We start from the raw sequence: 17422 nt of genomic DNA, 5'->3' as shown, positions 1-17422 counted from the left end.
AAAGGGAAAAAAAAAAAAAAAAGTGGCACTGCACGGTCAGCAGGAACCAATGCTGTTCAAACCAAACCCCTCCAGTGTCATGACGTCAGCCCTATTTTCGTTCTTGCTGGGCGATTTTATTTGGCTTAATTATGATGAGGCTAAATAAGGCCACTACGTAAACCTTCATATTCGGAAAACCTCTCAAGGTGAATATGATCGTTGCGTGATGGCAAGAGTACAGCAGAAATAAAATGCCATCGTACTAAAGGGATTATTAGTTACGGTCTGATTCACAAAGACCAGCAGATCCAGTGTCTTAACTATGATTGTGTGTGTGTGTGTGTGTGTGTGTGTGTGTGTGTGTGTGTGTGTGTGTGTGTGTGTGTGTGTGTGTGTGTGTGTGTGTGTGTGTGTGTGTGTTCTTACCTTACATAATTGTTCTTTAGTGTGTGTGTGTGTTCTTACCTTACATAATTGTTCTTTACTTATGTATATCTTTACATGAATGAGTCAAGCTCGTACTGTTCCGTGTCTTGAACCCTTTTTATTATACTGTACATATCTTTGAATTTATGAATAGTTTTGGCACACACTATTTCATTTTGTAGTGCATTCCACTGATCAATTGCTCTATTTGGGGATCTGAATTTCCTTACGTCTTTATCACCTCTCTTTTTGTACAGCTTTTTGCAGTGTCCTCTTGATATTGCATCTAAATAGGTTATATACTCATCTATGTCTAGGGGACACAGTGGCTCAGTGTTAGAGCATCGGAGTCGTGATTGGGGGATTGCGAGTTCGAGCCTCGCCTGGGATTGCCGTGCCGGGAGTGGTAGCGTGCTCCTGTAACCTAGCGGGGCTGTACGGCCATAGTTGCCTAGCTCGGGGATTAAATAATCTGTATCTATTTCCTGTGATACATTTGTACAGCACAATCATGTCTCCTCTTTTCCCTCTCTCCTGTAATGTTGGCAGGTTTAATTTTTCTAGTCTTTCTTCATAGCTTAAATCCTTTAAGCTTGGTACCCATCTTGTAACGTCCCATTGTACCTTATCAGTCTTATCTATGTGTTTCTTGAGATGTGGATTCCACACTACAGATGCATACTCCACAGTTGGTCTAATGAATGACGTGATTATCTTTCTCAGCATGTCTTCATTTATATATGTGAATGCTACTCTCATATTTATAAGCATTGTGTACATGTTCCGTACTTTCTCACTGATGAGGTCAGCCCGAGATAGTCTGTTATTCATAATCACTTATAAGTCCTTCTCCTTTTTTTTTTTTTTTTTTTTTCATGTAGGGTTGAACTTCCAATCTTATAATCCCAGTCTGGTCTACTATCGCTTTTACCAAACTTGATTACATGACATTTTTGTTCACACTGAATTCCATTTGCCATCTACTGCTCCATTCATGAAGCTTATTTAATTCTTCTTGTAGCTCTCTGCAAAAGTCTGTTTGTAATTCTTCTTTATATTTTCCATCATCAGCAAACGTAATTACATAGCTTCCATTTCCAGTGTTGTTGTCTATGTCATTATTATATACTATAAACATAATTAGTGCCAGCACCCAACCCTGTAGAACTCCGCTAGTCGCTCTCCATGATGAGTAATTTCCTCATAGTTCTGTTCTCATTTCTCTGTTTCTGAGAAAATCTTGCATCGAACAGTTCAGGTTACCTTGGATTCCTCCTTGATGGTACAGTTTCCATAAAAGTCTTTCGTGTTGTACTCTGTCAAATGCCTTCTTGAAGTCCAAGCAGATACTGTCTACCCATCCTTCCCCTTTCTGTAGTGTTTCTGCAACTATCGTAGCAGCTTAGTAGATTAGTAACACATGATTTTCCTTTTCTGAAACCCAACTCTCTCTCTGTTATCATACTGTATTTTTCCAGATTATTTATCCAAATTTTCCGTATTAGCTTTTCTAATATCTTACAATGCTTGTCAGTGATACTGATCTGTAGGTAAGTGGATTTTGTCCGTTTCCATTCTTGAAGAAGGGAACAATGTTAGCTTTCTTCCAAATATCAGGTAGTTTACCTTGTCTTAAGGATTCCTTGAATATTAAATACAATGGTCTGTTTAACTCTTCTGCACATTCATGTAATACCCAACTTGAAATCTCGTCAGGACCATTTGGTTTTCCTTTATCTAGTATACTCATCTCTTTCTGGACCACACACACCACAAAGTCAGCCAGGAGACAGGGCGTGTGTGCTGGGCAATCCCCAAGCCCTGTTTTCCCCTTTACTATTTTTTTTTAATCAGCCTACACCCCACTGACCGGGCTAATGTATGGCCCGGCCTGCACTATAGGTGCAGGAAATCTGTAAACGAACGAACGATCTTTCTAGACGACTTGTTCCGACATTCGTGTATTTGTTAATATGTGTGGGCATGCTTGTTCATTTTCACCTCTCACAAATCTACCTTCTTCTGCGAAAACTGATTGGAATTTTTTACTTAGTACTTCACAAATATCTTTTTCATTGATATAGATTGTCCCCTCATCCATGATGGACTGTATTATATCTTTGGTTTTGCCATATATGTAGCTGTCAAACAGCTTCGGTTGATCAGTACTTTTATTTATAATGTCTTCCTCAAACTGCCTTTGAGCGTCTCTCCTTATCCTTTATAATCATTTCTTGCCTGCTTGTAGTTGTTATATGCCCTCTCGCTATTATGTCATCTGTACCTAATCCACAGCAAATCTCTTGTCCCTTTTGATTTTTTACATTCTGTATTAAAGAATTTCTTCATCCTTATTTCTGTTTCTTTGTGCTGAGGGATATACTTTTGGACCCCTGTTTCGTAAAATTCACTGAATTTTCTATATATAACATTTATATCTTGTCCTCTAAGCTCCTTTTCCCAATCTATTTCTATAAAGTACTTCTTTAGGTCATGATGGTTGCCCTTTTTCCAGTTTAGCCTCTTTTTGTAATTTTCATAATTGCTACCAATATCATTTGCTATTCTAAAATTACAATCTAACACTGCATGGTCGCTTTTGCCAAAAGGAGGGTGATAAATTATGTTGTCAATTTCATTTTCTTGCCTAATTAATATCTATCTATCTATCTATATACCTAGGCTGCTTCTCCCACGGAAAGGGAGGTAGCCGAGACAGGACGACACACTCCCCATTTACTCATCCATTCAAACACATTCATTCGCATCTTAGCCCCAAAGGGGAGAAGGGACAGATCCTCACCGCAACACACCGCACAAGGGTCAACTGAGCTGTGCAATCAGTGACATCCGTAGCAGGGCCCGACAGCAGAGCTGGTTTACCCCTGCCACATCATAATAGACCCATCCCCTTACCTACACCTGACTTGACAAGCTGATCAGTAAATATAAGATCTAATAATGAGGGATCTTCTGGTCTTATTTTTCTGGTGGTGTTCTTTACATGTTGTGTTAAGAATAACTCCTGTACAAGATCCAGAAGCCTTTGATCCCAACAGCTTTCATAGCTTCTTATATCTAGAGGATTCCAATTCATATTTGTGTTGAAATCTCCAGTTGGTATAATTCTTTCGGATTTTCCTTCCATTCTATATAGCCCAGTAGGGTTCTTAAACTATATAGCCCAGTAGGGTTCTTAAACTATATAGCCCAGTAGGGTTCTTAAACTATATAGCCCAGTAGGGTTCTTAAACTATATAGCCCAGTAGGGTTCTTAAACTATATAGCCCAGTAGGGTTCTTAAACTATATAGCCCAGTAGGGTTCTTAAACTATATAGCCCAGTAGGGTTCTTAAACTATATAGCCCAGTAGGGTTCTTAAACTATATAGCCCAGTAGGGTTCTTAAACTATATAGCCCAGTAGGGTTCTTAAACTATATAGCCCAGTAGGGTTCTTAAACTATATAGCCCAGTAGGGTTCTTAAACTATATAGCCCAGTAGGGTTCTTAAACTATATAGCCCAGTAGGGTTCTTAAACTATATAGCCCAGTAGGGTTCTTAAACTATATAGCCCAGTAGGGTTCTTAAACTATATAGCCCAGTAGGGTTCTTAAACTATATAGCCCAGTAGGGTTCTTAAACTATATAGCCCAGTAGGGTTCTTAAACTATATAGCCCAGTAGGGTTCTTAAACTATATAGCCCAGTAGGGTTCTTAAACTATATAGCCCAGTAGGGTTCTTAAACTATATAGCCCAGTAGGGTTCTTAAACTATATAGCCCAGTAGGGTTCTTAAACTATATAGCCCAGTAGGGTTCTTAAACTATATAGCCCAGTAGGGTTCTTAAACTATATAGCCCAGTAGGGTTCTTAAACTATATAGCCCAGTAGGGTTCTTAAACTATATAGCCCAGTAGGGTTCTTAAACTATATAGCCCAGTAGGGTTCTTAAACTATATAGCCCAGTAGGGTTCTTAAACTATATAGCCCAGTAGGGTTCTTAAACTCTGTACCGTACTTTCTGCCAGGTCTTCACCTCTATCCCAATTGTTTGTCTTGGGTGGCATATATAATTTTACCACAATTATTTTCCCTTCAGATGTGTTTATCTCTACTGTGTGTGTGTGTGTGTGTGTGTGTGTGTGTGTGTGTGTGTGTGTGTGTGTGTGTGTGTGTGTGTGTGTGTGTGTGTGTGTGTGTGTATTCTGGCTACCTCTGGATGATTTTGTTCGGTTCAGGCAAGACCAGCAGATATAACCTGTCTTGATCCCTTCGTGGCCAGAGACCTTTCCCAAATTAAATAAAATAATCTAGTTCCACATAACATCTAAGAAAATGGTAGTGCTGGAAGTGTCAGTGGAGAGTGTTTTTTTTAATTATTTCGAGCAAAAAATTTTCCCCCAAATTGAAGAAACCCGTCTGGCGACAGCAAGATTGATATTTTTAAAAAAGCATGATGTTGTGAAAGGGTGAACACATATCGATCAGACCCAATTTGTGTCAGTCCCCAATAACTTGCTGAGTTTGATGGCACACGTTTTTATTCTATGGTTGTTACTTCTAGGCGATTTTATTCGGACTAGCCAATAGATTTCATACAAGAGGGGTTAAACAGTCTTCATGAACCCCTTCACTATTAGCAGGCGGAAGCTGAATAAAATCGTCTGGCTGTAGGAAGAACAAAATACAAATGACTTCCTTGGGTTGAAGTGCTCAATTTAGCATGAACAACGGCAGTGCTTCTTGCTTCAAATCAGATCTCCAACAGGCCACAGGTAACCCTGTATACAGAACAGAACGTTACGAACCCCGTCTGTATGGTCACGTTTGCCCGATATGATTTTGTCAAGGGACAATGTTATTCATCCTACAGTATGTCAGACACTTTTGTATGGGTGGTGGGGGTTAGCGAAGGCTAGATCTGACTTATCCAGGCCGAAAGTATGTCCTAAGGTGAGTAAAATCGTCTTGGTGACAGCAATAATAGAGAGTAAAAGTCACAGTACTGAGGAGGCTAAACAGTTGATGGCGGCGTGTGGTGGTGAGACCAGTGCGTGCCTGGCTGACACGAACCACTTCAGTCCCGACACGTCTTTTATATTTCCTTCTCGCTTTAGCCACACGATTTTATTCAGCTTGTGGGAGACTTTTTCGAATAGTAGGTATGAGATACAGCCTACATTAGCTCCTTCACTATACTGTATCTATCCTTTATTACATATATTACTTCCTCTATCCCTAGACTATTTTATGAAGCTTATAAGAGACTTTCCGAACTGTAACAGCTTAATATATGCTTTATGAATACTTACAGTGCTAGGGGTGTCTGACGATGAATACAATATTTTGATGACAGTCTGAGACACATGAAAAACCCGCCATGGCAGTGAAGAGCTAAATCCTTAGGAAGTAGCAAGAATAAACTGAAAATACGTCGCAGGTCTGAAGGAGTTAAAATTCCTGAGCTCTATACAGGGAAAGAATGTTGTGCTAGAGAGGCTGAGTGGCCACGGTGAGGCGAGGCGAGGAAGTAACAGATGACTATCTAGGTAATCCCGGCCGGCTGAACTCGCGAACATCGACTCGCCATCAGCTAAGAGGATCAAACACCTTTTAATAAGCCCGTCCAGCCACAAAGAGGATCAGCTTGGACTGTAATTAAGAACGTGACTTTATTTAAGAGGATAAGCGAGCAAACAAAATATGGTGGTGGTGTCGGTTTACGGGTGGCGGGGAGGGCGGCTTAGGAGCTGGCCAGGCATCTCCTCCGTCATAGCCTTGTTTACCCCCATTATGCTCTCTCCACTTCAACTTGGCCTAAAATTTTCCTCTCTCCATTTTGAATGCCGGGCTGAAACAAGATAATAACACCAGATTACAGTGCTAGACACGAAACTGTTGTGGAAAGGAAACACAGCAGATCCGTATAGGACTGTCTTACTAGCACTGAACTACGGGAAATTAGCTGCAAAATGACGAAATCTCCTTCAAGTTAAGGTGAATTAGCTATAGTTACACTCATAACAGCTGGAGACTTGCACTCGAGGTCCTCCTACTTTTATAAAGTTCCATGTCTGTTCCTCCCCGCCCCTCCCCTCCCCTGCTTTCTCTGTGTCGCCTTTTTTCTCTTCTCATTATTCTTTAACCCTTCCTCTCCCCTGTACGCCCCTCTGTTATTCTCGGTCTTCATCCCCTCTCCCCCACAGTCCGTCTCCCCTCCTTCCCTCTCCCGGTCTACATTACTCTCCCGTTTTCACCATTATCCCTCTCTCATTCCCTCCCCTCCCCTCCCCTCCCCTCCTCTCCCTTCTGTTAAGCTACGCTTCTCCCCTCTCCCCATGCACAGGCCCCTCCCTCCCTGCTCTCTGCGCCACCAGGTAGTTTCATCTCACTGTACATATTCGCTAAAAATTACTTTTTGATGACGATAATCAAGTTTGTATATCGTGTCATTATCTGCACAAGGCTTCACAGGCTACACCTAAATCCTTGTGGGTTGATCTGATGGATGTAATGGACACTGTAATTTGAAAGCACACATAAATAAAATGGTTTGGTCTGGCTTGGGATATCATAAGGCTGGCTCATGTGGACTACAGAGTCTCTAATGTGGATGTCACTTACCCTCAATTGACTCCTCAACGGACCTGAACTGACTTTAATGGACCTGCACTGACCTGGCTGCATCTAGCTCTACACAATGGGCTTGGCGTGATCTAACTGGTTATGAGCATGGTTAAAATTACATAAGACTGGAGTCTGAAGGACCTGAATGGTTTTGAGTAGATGCGAGTGGACCTGCTGTGACCTGAAACGGTCTAAAGGAACCTCACGACGTGATTAAGCCTGAGGCGGACTGAATGGATATGAATAGCCTTATATGTCTCTGAATTGATGCAGATGAACTGGAACTGACCTAAGTGAACCTGATGTAGGCCATCTGACCTGCATGAATCATAGCCGACCTGACGGACCCGGCGCTGATGTGAGATGTGAATGTGTGTGAAGTGTACTGGACGATCCAGTCCTTACTGGACCTGAATGAACCTGAGCTGACCTGAACAAACCTGTACTGACTCGACTGGACCTTAATGGATATGTATGTGACCGAATGGACCCAAATCTAATTTGATATGAAGCTCCTGGGATGAACCTTTTTTCGGATCTGACTGGCTGTGAATGGACCTGAGGTGGCTCAAGCGGACACACAATTATATGCTAAGTGCAGGTGAATGGTGCTAACTAGGGCCTGAACGAAACTTAAGTGACCTAAATGGACCTGATTAAATTAAACTGGATCTGGAGTAGCCTAAATGAATCAATGGTGGCCTGAGTGGACCTTCCTGGATATACCTGGATGTGAGTAGGCCTGCATGGATGTGGATAAAGCCGAGACGTCCCAAGTGGAGTACCACTGACCTGACCCAACTGAAGCTGACCTGATCGACCTGAACTGACCTGACTGGATGTGAACGGATGTGAATGAGCTTGACTGGACCAAGACCCAGAGTGGCGTGGATGGACCCCAGTGGAGGTAACTGGAAGTGAATGGGGCGGAAGTAAATGTACTAGAGAGTGGTACTATTTTTGACATGCATTATTTCCACTGAACTTTTTTGATCTGATATTACCTAACTGAAACTTAACTGATCTGGTATGAAGTCTCTACAAACGACCAGTGATAAGTTAGACACTGGACTAAACTGTTGGTATTTAGATCAAACAGCAATGCTGAGAGGAACATGTGTAATTACATGGAGAGACGGAAACAAATGGGGATGTAAAGGAGACTTGTGGTACCGTACTAATGTGGCTTTGGCTGAAAACGTTAAGAGAAGTACCGGGTACTCTGAGTTGCTTTGGACATGTGGAGATGATGTTAAATATGAGACTTATTAGGAAAGTGGGTGCGATGAAAGTGGAGGGAGAGAGGGAGACTAAGGTAATGTTGTCCAAACTTTTTTGCCTATTGTACCCCTTGTTACCTTCTTCTAACTTTAAGTACCCCCATGACTGATTAAACTTTATATTTGGAAGGACAAAGTAAATTATATTAAAAGTTCGCATAATCTGAGTGCTGGATAATAAATCATTAATCAGTATACTTAAGGAAAAAGACTAACGAAATAACATAAAAATGCTTGAAAATTGCTTACAGTGCAATGTGAAATGTGAGGTTGATGTTCACGGATGATTTTTGTCCTTGTGGGGGGTAGAGAGGATACTGCAGTGCTCAGGCTTTGTTCCAGGTTTACATTAAGTCTGCTTCTCTGTCTTGACTTGATAATGCTCACTGCGGAGAAAGATGTTTCACAATGATGGGTAGATCCAAAGAGCAGAATGTTTTCCAACGCCTTCTTTCCTAGGTCAGGGTGCTCCTTCTTCACACAGCTCCAAAACCGTGAGAGGGTTGAGCTTTCAAATACCAGTTTAAGGCCACGGTCTGAACACACTTCTAATAGTACTTCCTGAAAGCAAATGGGAAGCTTCTTCATATTATTTTCAGATAGAAGGAATGGATTTCTAACCCACTCCAACTGTACAGATCTCTTATAAGTCAGGAAAGTTAGATTTAAAAGCACAGATCAGGTTGGTCAAATGTTTCACAGTATCTGGTTTCAGTCTCTCTCTCATCATTGTTACTGGAAAAATAAGCATCTGACAGAGTAAAACACGTAAAATCTCCCTCTGAGCATCTCGCCTTCCACAACTCTATTTTCTTTTGGAAATCACCAGCTTTATCATAGAAGTTGAGAATGTATCATTGCCCTGCAGAGACAAATTTAACTCATTCGCTCTGTTAAACAGGTCTGCAAGATATGCCATTTGTGCAAGCCAAGTAATGTTTTCAAAAAAAAAAAAAAAAAGTGGCAAAAGGAGACCCATATTCTGAAACAAAGGAGCCTACCTAATTTCGCAACTCGAACAACCTGGTGAGTACCCTCCCTCTCAACAGCCAGCGCAACTCTGTGTGCAGTAATAGCTCTGTGTGCTCAGACCCTATGCTTTCGTACAGTCTGTGAAACAGGCGAGCAATAAGTGGCCTTGACTTTGTAAAGTTGATTACTTCGATGCCATCATTCAATACCCCATGCAACTCTGAACTTATTTTTTGGATGCTAATAATTCTTTGTGAATGATGCAATGAGTCCACCCCACATCAGGATTTTTCTTCTTAATTCATGCAACGAGTCCCTTCACTTTTCTGATCAAGGATGCAGCAGCGTCTGTACACATGCTAAGGCAAGATTTCCAACTAAGTCCTTGTTCAGAGAAGAACTGATTAATGACATTGAAAATGCCTTCCTCAGTTGTGTGGTCGTCAATTTTTTTTTTTTTTTTTTTTTTTTGCAAAAAAGGAAATGTTCATTTATATCACTTCCATCAATGTATCTCATAAATATGTTGAGCCTGTCCACTGACGTCAGTCGATTCGTCAGAGTGAAGTGAAAAAGACTGGCTTGTTTTCAGCTTACAACCTGATCAGCAATATCTGCACTCATTTCATTTACCCTTCGAGAAACAGCTTGGTGTGACAAAGGAACAGCCTTTAGTTGCTCAGCTGCCTTATTATCTAGATTTCTTTTCAGCCATCACAGCTGCATCTGGCACTATCAGTTCTTCAGCTCCATTAAATGGCTTTTTAGCTTTAGCAGTTAATAAAGATATAGTTAAAGATCCTTCCAGAACTTTGCTTGATGTGGAGGCACTACTAGTTGTTGTCTGGGTACACTTAAAATCAGTCTTTTATTTTTTATTTTTTATTTTATTTATTTTTTTTTTTAACTCAGCCGGTCTGTCAATACTGATGTTTTGTGTTAAGGTGATGTTGGAGGTGCCGTTTTCATACCAATGTTGGCCAACTTCTCCCCACAAAAGAAGCACAAAGCTTCCTGAGAATCAGAATTCGTAGAAGTAATTCCAAAAAGCACATAACCTTCCTTATATTGCCGATATTTAGGAAGTTTTATTTATTTATTTTTTTTTTAACAGCTGCTTGATTTCCTTCACTTGCATTGCTGCTGCGGCTGTTGCAGCTTTCACGTTTTAACCATCTATCCATATTTCTTGCTGTCAAAGAAATAACTGCGTCTGTATGATTACATGTGAATTTGAAAAACGAGATGTTCACACGTTCATTCCTTAGACGAAACTGAGCAAGTGACATAGCACTGTTCCCGTACGCGTCCTGCCCCGTCGCCTCTCCCTCCCCCATCTTCCCATCTCCCCTCAGTTGCTTTCTCGTTCATTTTAATTCGTACTCTGTTCTCCTGCCATTCACTTAAGTTGGAAACTGTAAGTGCTGTGGTTATTGTCGCTCGCCATTACAAGGCGAAGCGATAATGTTTTTGCCCGCCTCTGTGTGTGTGTGTGTGTGTGTGTGTGTGTGTGTGTGTGTGTGTGTGTGTGTGTGTTCCTCTTATATCTCATGAACAGTTTGAGCTATCAACATGAAACCTTCAGGGTATCATGATATGGCCAAAATCTTGGAGGAGTTAAAAAATAGGCACTCGAGGTCAAGGTCAAGATCACCAAAATGGGTGCCAAAGGTCAATTAGTTTTTATCGCCCGCCTTTAGTATCATTGTATCTCATGAACGGCTTGAACTATCAACATGAAACCCTCAGGATATCAAGATATGGCTAAAATCTTGGACTTGGCCTACAGCATATTCTGGCGGGCGATTAGCATTCGACTCCCTAATGTTTTTCTTTCATTCCGTTACTGTATTCTATATTCTTAAACAATCACTCATGCGCACATACACATGCTCAGTAAAGTCATTGATCCAAGATGCCATATGACCTATATAGAAAAAAAAAATCTTCTCATGTACCCCTTTTGAACAATGCTGCATAGCCCCAGTCGCACACGTACCCCAGTTTGAACAACACTGGATTTGATGATGGGATAGAGTGGAGAAATATTTGAGAAAGTAGGGTATATGTTGGTGGGTAGGCAGCCAAATGGCAGAGATCAGGGCAACGTGAAGGCAGTTTGTTTGTGGCCACTCCTTGATGGGATGAAGTTGTCTAGCTATAGATATGAAGATTGGTAGTAATGTAACGGACCATTCTGAATTACCTTTATGACAGTTTCACGCAACAACGTAAGCACTTAGTAAAAAATATATAGTATTGTTGACTGTGTTGCAGTTTTAAAAATATTTAAACTTCACTAATTCCTGTGTTTTCTCCGGTATGGCTGTGGTGTGTCCCCTGCGTCTGGTTGACGGCACCTTGTCAGATGCCAACGGTACAGTGCGAGAACTGGTGTTCCCCAAGGGACTGGATCTGGACCGGCCTAAGCGCGCCCGCACCACCTTCAGCGGGGACCAGCTGGCAGCGCTGGAGCGAGAGTTTCGCCGCAACCAGTACCTGGTGGGACGTGAACGATCCCTCCTGGCCGCCAGACTCGGCCTCTCAGAGACACAGGTAGGTCAAGTACAGACTCAGGCGTGGTGTCACCCCATCCTGGGGCCTGGTCGGCACTGGTTGATTGTGATAAATCATCACACAGCAAGTATTGCAAAAGTATATTACTGAGATAATACAAAACTACACTGCAAAGATTGAACAACTTTTCCAAATTATAAGATTACCATAATGTGAGTTTGCATACAATGAAAGTTACTAAAAACAGAAAAACTTGTTTACAGATATAAGACAATATACCACTGATAATTCGAAAATGGCGTTCGAATATATATACGAGACGGATGAGAATAAAGCCTATGGGATAACAAATCAGGGAATCAAACAGAAAAGGGCCTAAGTTTCATCTTGCACACATGTGGAGATTTTATTCAAGTCCTAGGACAACATCAGTCTCCAACCAAAGGTGTGACAATGTGGTCTGGGAAACTGGCTTATGGTCATGATGACCTTTGACAGATAAGTTTCGGTTCTATTTTGATGTACACATTCCCCACATTCAGTGTTTTGAAAAGCTTGTCACAATACTGCAGACTGTGTTTGCTATCACGTCATTAACAGACTGGCACTGAATTACAAACACATTTGACGAAAGAACTCTATCGTAACAGCTATACACTCCGGGTTTTTCTGCATATGATCTGACAGCTCAGTCTTCTAAAAATTTTCTCTTACATGTGATGGTACAATCCAGTGAAACTACACAGCGTCTTTCAATAAGTGTCTCTAATGAACATAAAAGTAGGAAATGAAGGGAACAAAAATCACTGTCCATCTGAGGTAACGCCCTCTTCACCTTTTTGTTTTCAATATGCTCTTTAGTTGTTTCAGATATCTGAAAGCAAAACAGTAAACATTACTGATTCTTTGCTCTAAAATGCAACGTTTTCAGTCATATAATATGAAATCAAATGAACAGAACCGTAATATTATATTTATATCAGAGCTCTCTTCAGCCTGCCTGACCTAGTTTTGCACGAACTCCATATACTGAAGGCCTGATTCAAATACTATAATTGTCATACTCAGAAAACTAAAAAAATAGTGTAGAACGAAAAGCTTGTACAATTGTACAAAAAGTATCGTTACAACGTTGTGCTAAACAATATGACAAACGACGATCTATCTATCTATCTATCTATAGCCCGCAAAGGGTGGCCGCAGACAAAACGCCTCCAAGTCACTCTGTCACCCACCATTTGACTCCCCTCCCCCCAACTCACCCCCCCCTCCCTCATATACCTCTCAACTCCATCCCTCCACCTCATCCTCGGTCTACCCCTCCCTCTCCCTCCCTCCACCTCACCTACATACACCCTCTTAGTCAGTCTTTCATTCTCCATTCTCTCCACATGTCCAAACCACCTCAGTGTATTTATCCTAATCTTTTCAACCACATCCACATCTACCCCACAACGTTGCTTCACTTCTTCATTCGTCAACCTGTCCCTCCACGTCACTCCACATGCTCCTCTCAAGTAACTCATTTCCACTGCTCTCACTCTTGACTTGTTCCCCTCTTGCAATGTCCACGCCTCGCTTCCATACGTCACGGTAGGGATCACAATACCATCATGCAGTGACTTCTTAACTTCCATACTCACCTCCCTATTTCTCATCACTGCTTTCAGTGTACCAACAACCATTCTTCCCTGCTGTACCCTTTCACGTACTTCATCCCCCAAAGTTCCATCCTTACTCATCACACTACCCAAGTACTTGAATGCACTCACATTCTCCATATCCTCACCATCCAACCTCACTGTACATTCTGTGACTTCATTCCTCTCAAACGACGATGGTTTGGGAAAAACAGGCAGGGGGCTAGGAAACTGTTGGTACCCCTGTATATCCAACAATGTTGGTTATGCAAGGGATACAAGAGGCATTTCCTGTGTTTGAGGTAATAAATGCGTCAGTATGAATGTATGAAACCCTTCGGAAACAACAGCCATCATAATGTTCGTTACGTATCTATCGGACCCCTGAGTAACGATACTTTTTTGTACAGCTGTACATGTGTCTTGTATGAAAGCATTCAATATTATTACACAGTACTGTATGCAGACCCAAACTTATCAGACTTAATACGTGTGGCATCCAACAGGTGAAGGTGTGGTACCAGAACCGCAGGACGAAACACAAGAGAGACCGAGAGCGAGAGCACGAGGCCCCCAGCCCAGCTCTTCCAACCCGTCCACTCCTGCCCTCCCTGCCCCTCACTCCGCCCATCACACCCGCCACCACCGCTCTCTATACCCTCCCCACCACCTCCACCCTCCACGCCCTCCCACAGAAGTTGTGCGCCCCGACACCCACACCTGCAGGTGGCGTCCCTTGCACCCCACCCACCACCTCTGCTGTGAGCGGTTTTTCGGGCGCTCCCGAAGCTGTACTGGGGCGTGAGGCTCCTGAGGGCGCCCACAGCCGGGTGAATCATGAAGGTCGTTCCCCGCCTGTTCCCGCCAAGCTGCCCTCCCCGCCGTGCCACACGTCGCCTGAGAGTGGGCTGGAATACCACATGGGTGTTGGCGGCGTGAAAAGCGACATCAGCTTCTGTCACCCACTGGAAACAACGTTCTCGAAAACTCTTCCCACGTTGCTGGGATCATTTCACTCCGTCCCTCCCGGAGTGGCGCCCTCAGCTTTCCGTCCTCTCCTGCCCCGCCCACTCCACCCCCTCGCCCTCCAGCACCACGGCCTGGCTCACCCCCATCCCACCTGGCTGCCTTAGCCACGGGGCCGCTGGCTGTCCATTGCCTGCGGGGTTCTGCTGCTCACCACCACCAGCGCCTTCAGTTCTGTATCATTAGGCAGCCTTAACCAGGCGTGAGTCTGTCCACCTGGCTTTATTCAGCTACAGTGCGGCAGGCAACAGACCACTTTTGTTCATGAAGGTGTATGGCAATCGTTCAATCCACTGCAAGACATTGTACTAAAAATATTTTTGAACATGTGATCAATATAATTCTCAATAAAACTCAATGTGGGTCAAAAAATCTGTCTCTGTATCTCTAGCAAATCGTCTTAATCCCGGAAGGGGTGGCCACAAGTGAATTTCCTCCACGTCACTCTGCCATTAGGCTACCCTCTCTCCAACTCACACGACCCTCATTCATGTGCCTCTCCACCCCGTCCACCCGTCTCATCCTTGGATTCCCTTTCCCGTTTCCCTCCACCTCACTCACATACACGCTCCCAGTTAATCTCTCAATCACCATTCTCTCCATACGCCCAAACCTCATCAACGTAGCTACTTATAAAGTTTTTCAGCATATTCACATCAGCACAATGCTCGTTCACTTTCTCATTTGCCTGTCTGTCCCGCCTCGTAACTCCACACGGTCTTCTCAGATAACTCATTTCCACTGCTCTCACCCTTGATTTGCCTGTTTTCAGATGAGTCCAAGCTTCACTTTCATGCCTTTTTTTTTTTCATTTTTTTTTTTCCTTCCATGATTATTTCCCTATTCCTTATCGCTGCTCTCAGTGAATGTGCAAGCTTTCTTTAATGCTGTGCCCTAACACTTCTTTCTTTAAATTTCTGCCCTCATCATCACACTATCTAAATATTTGATGGCACTCACATTCTCCATTTCCTAATAATCTGACCTCATTGTGTGTACAGTACTGTGGCTTTATTTCTCCCACAATGCTTAATTTAAAATGCAAAATAAATCTTGGAAAATCATCCATCATGCATCATCTAATCCTATGCTGCCCAATAAGGAGGGCAGGAGCCCGTGGCTAGGTAAGTTGGTCCGGACATTTAAGATGAAAGTGACCGGCCTCACTCATCCCTGAGTGGCAAAAAGCGAGCAATAAACTTAACCTCCCTTGGATGTAAACCTGCACCGACTCAATTCGATTGGAGTGCCTTAATTACTCACTAAACCACCAGGCGCCATAGTATGGTTACATGGTTACCACCCAGCGTAGTAAATGGTTTCTTGATGTACAGGAAACCACCTGACTTGTCACTCACTGTAGAGTCACCCATAGGCAGAAGGAAGAGGAAAGAATGAAGTAAAGAAAGACAGAAGAAAAAGGAAGGAAAGAAGGAAGCAAGACAGGAAAGGGTATATTCACTCCAGAGCAGCACCGTAATGAGTGGATGATAAGCGCCCCCCACCTACCACTTGGAAAATGCTGTGTAAAATTGCGGTTATGAATAAATAAGTCCATAACACAGTGCTCCTCACATCAGCTAAGGACGACACTGAACAATATCTATGCCTCAAAACAGAAGTAAAAGTAGTGTTTCGACTGGGGAAAAGAGGAACCTGATGCAATATATCAAACAATGTAATGAAACTCCATACCTTTCCCATCCTTACTCATTCATCCTCACCCTCACCCACCCCCACACCATCACAACCTTCCACAATCCCCATACTCACACCCTCCCACCCTCCATGCCTCCCACTTTACCACCTTCATTCTCAGTCTCACTCTCGCCACTCCACACCCTCCCACTTAGACACTGCCTCACACTCACACCTTCCCACCCTCACCTTCACTCATTCTCACACAGCCTTACTCTCTTCCCCCCATACCTTCATACCATCTGCCCTCCAGCCTTAGACCCTCTCTTTCGTCTACTCTCTCCACCCGCAACCGCACACTTTCATTTACCAGCCCTCACACTCCTCATACTCTCGCACCTTCACTTTCACCCACTCTCCCACCTTCACTTTCACCTGTCGTCACACCTTCACTTTCAGACACAAATACTGTCACTCACACCCTCGCACATTAAGCCTCATCCTTACACTATCGTACACCAGCCACGAGTCACACTTCAACTCTCTCACCTTTACTCCCACATCTGCCCCTCATCCCTGCTAACGGCCACGTCCTGACTCACTCTCAAACACATGCTAACGCCTCTCACACAAACTCACTCTCATACTACAACTCACTCAGTTCCCTGTCTCCTCATTCAAACATCCTACTCAATCCTTCACTAACTCTCATACCTTCACTCTTATCACACTTTCATTCCCACTCCTTCATCACTCCTTCACACTAACATATCGGTTATTGTCCGAAACACAGATCCCACCAGCACACTCTTACACCCTTACTCTTTTATATCTCTCTATCTATCTATTGCCAGACGCCTCAATCCCGTTTGGGGTGGCCACAAACAAATCGCCTCCAAGTCGCCCTGTCCCCCGCCATTTCACTGCCCTGCTCCCAACTCACACCCCCCTCTCTCATATACCTCTCCACCCCACCCCTCCATCTCATCCTCGGCCACCCCCTCCCTCTTCCCCCCTCCACCTCGTTCACATACACTCTCTTCGTCAGTCTTTCACCCTCCATCCTCTCCACATGGCCAAACCACCTCAGTGTGTTCCTCATAACGCTTCCTATCACATCCACATCCACACCACAACGCTCCTTTATATCCTCATTCGTCAGCCTGTCTCTCCACGTGACTCCACAGGCTCCTCTTAAATAACTCATTTCCACTGCTCTCACTCTTGACTTGTGTCCTTCCAACAATGTCCAAGCTTCACTTCCGTACGTTAGAGTTGGTATCACAATACTGTCATGTAGTAACTTTTTCAC

General features: G+C 43.2%; 1 protein-coding gene across 1 annotated transcript in view; it reads left to right on the top strand.

Moving 5' to 3' along the window:
• LOC145392697 (uncharacterized) overlaps positions 1-14579 on the top strand; it is a 55666-nt gene extending 41087 nt beyond the window's left edge. The window contains exons 3-4 of the mRNA XM_080267001.1: positions 11658-11845; positions 13953-14579. Coding sequence (XP_080123127.1) covers positions 11658-11845; positions 13953-14579 — 815 coding nt within the window. The remainder of the gene's footprint in view (positions 1-11657; positions 11846-13952) is intronic.
• The last annotated feature ends 2843 nt before the right edge of the window (positions 14580-17422 follow it).

This window comes from Coenobita brevimanus, chromosome 23, assembly GCF_032717465.1.
Source record: "Coenobita brevimanus isolate Jiangsu-jjx chromosome 23, ASM3271746v2, whole genome shotgun sequence".
Classification (NCBI taxonomy): Eukaryota; Metazoa; Arthropoda; class Malacostraca; order Decapoda; family Coenobitidae; genus Coenobita; species Coenobita brevimanus.
Note: the sequence above shows the minus strand (reverse complement) of the source record. Positions and strands in the feature narration are given on the sequence as shown.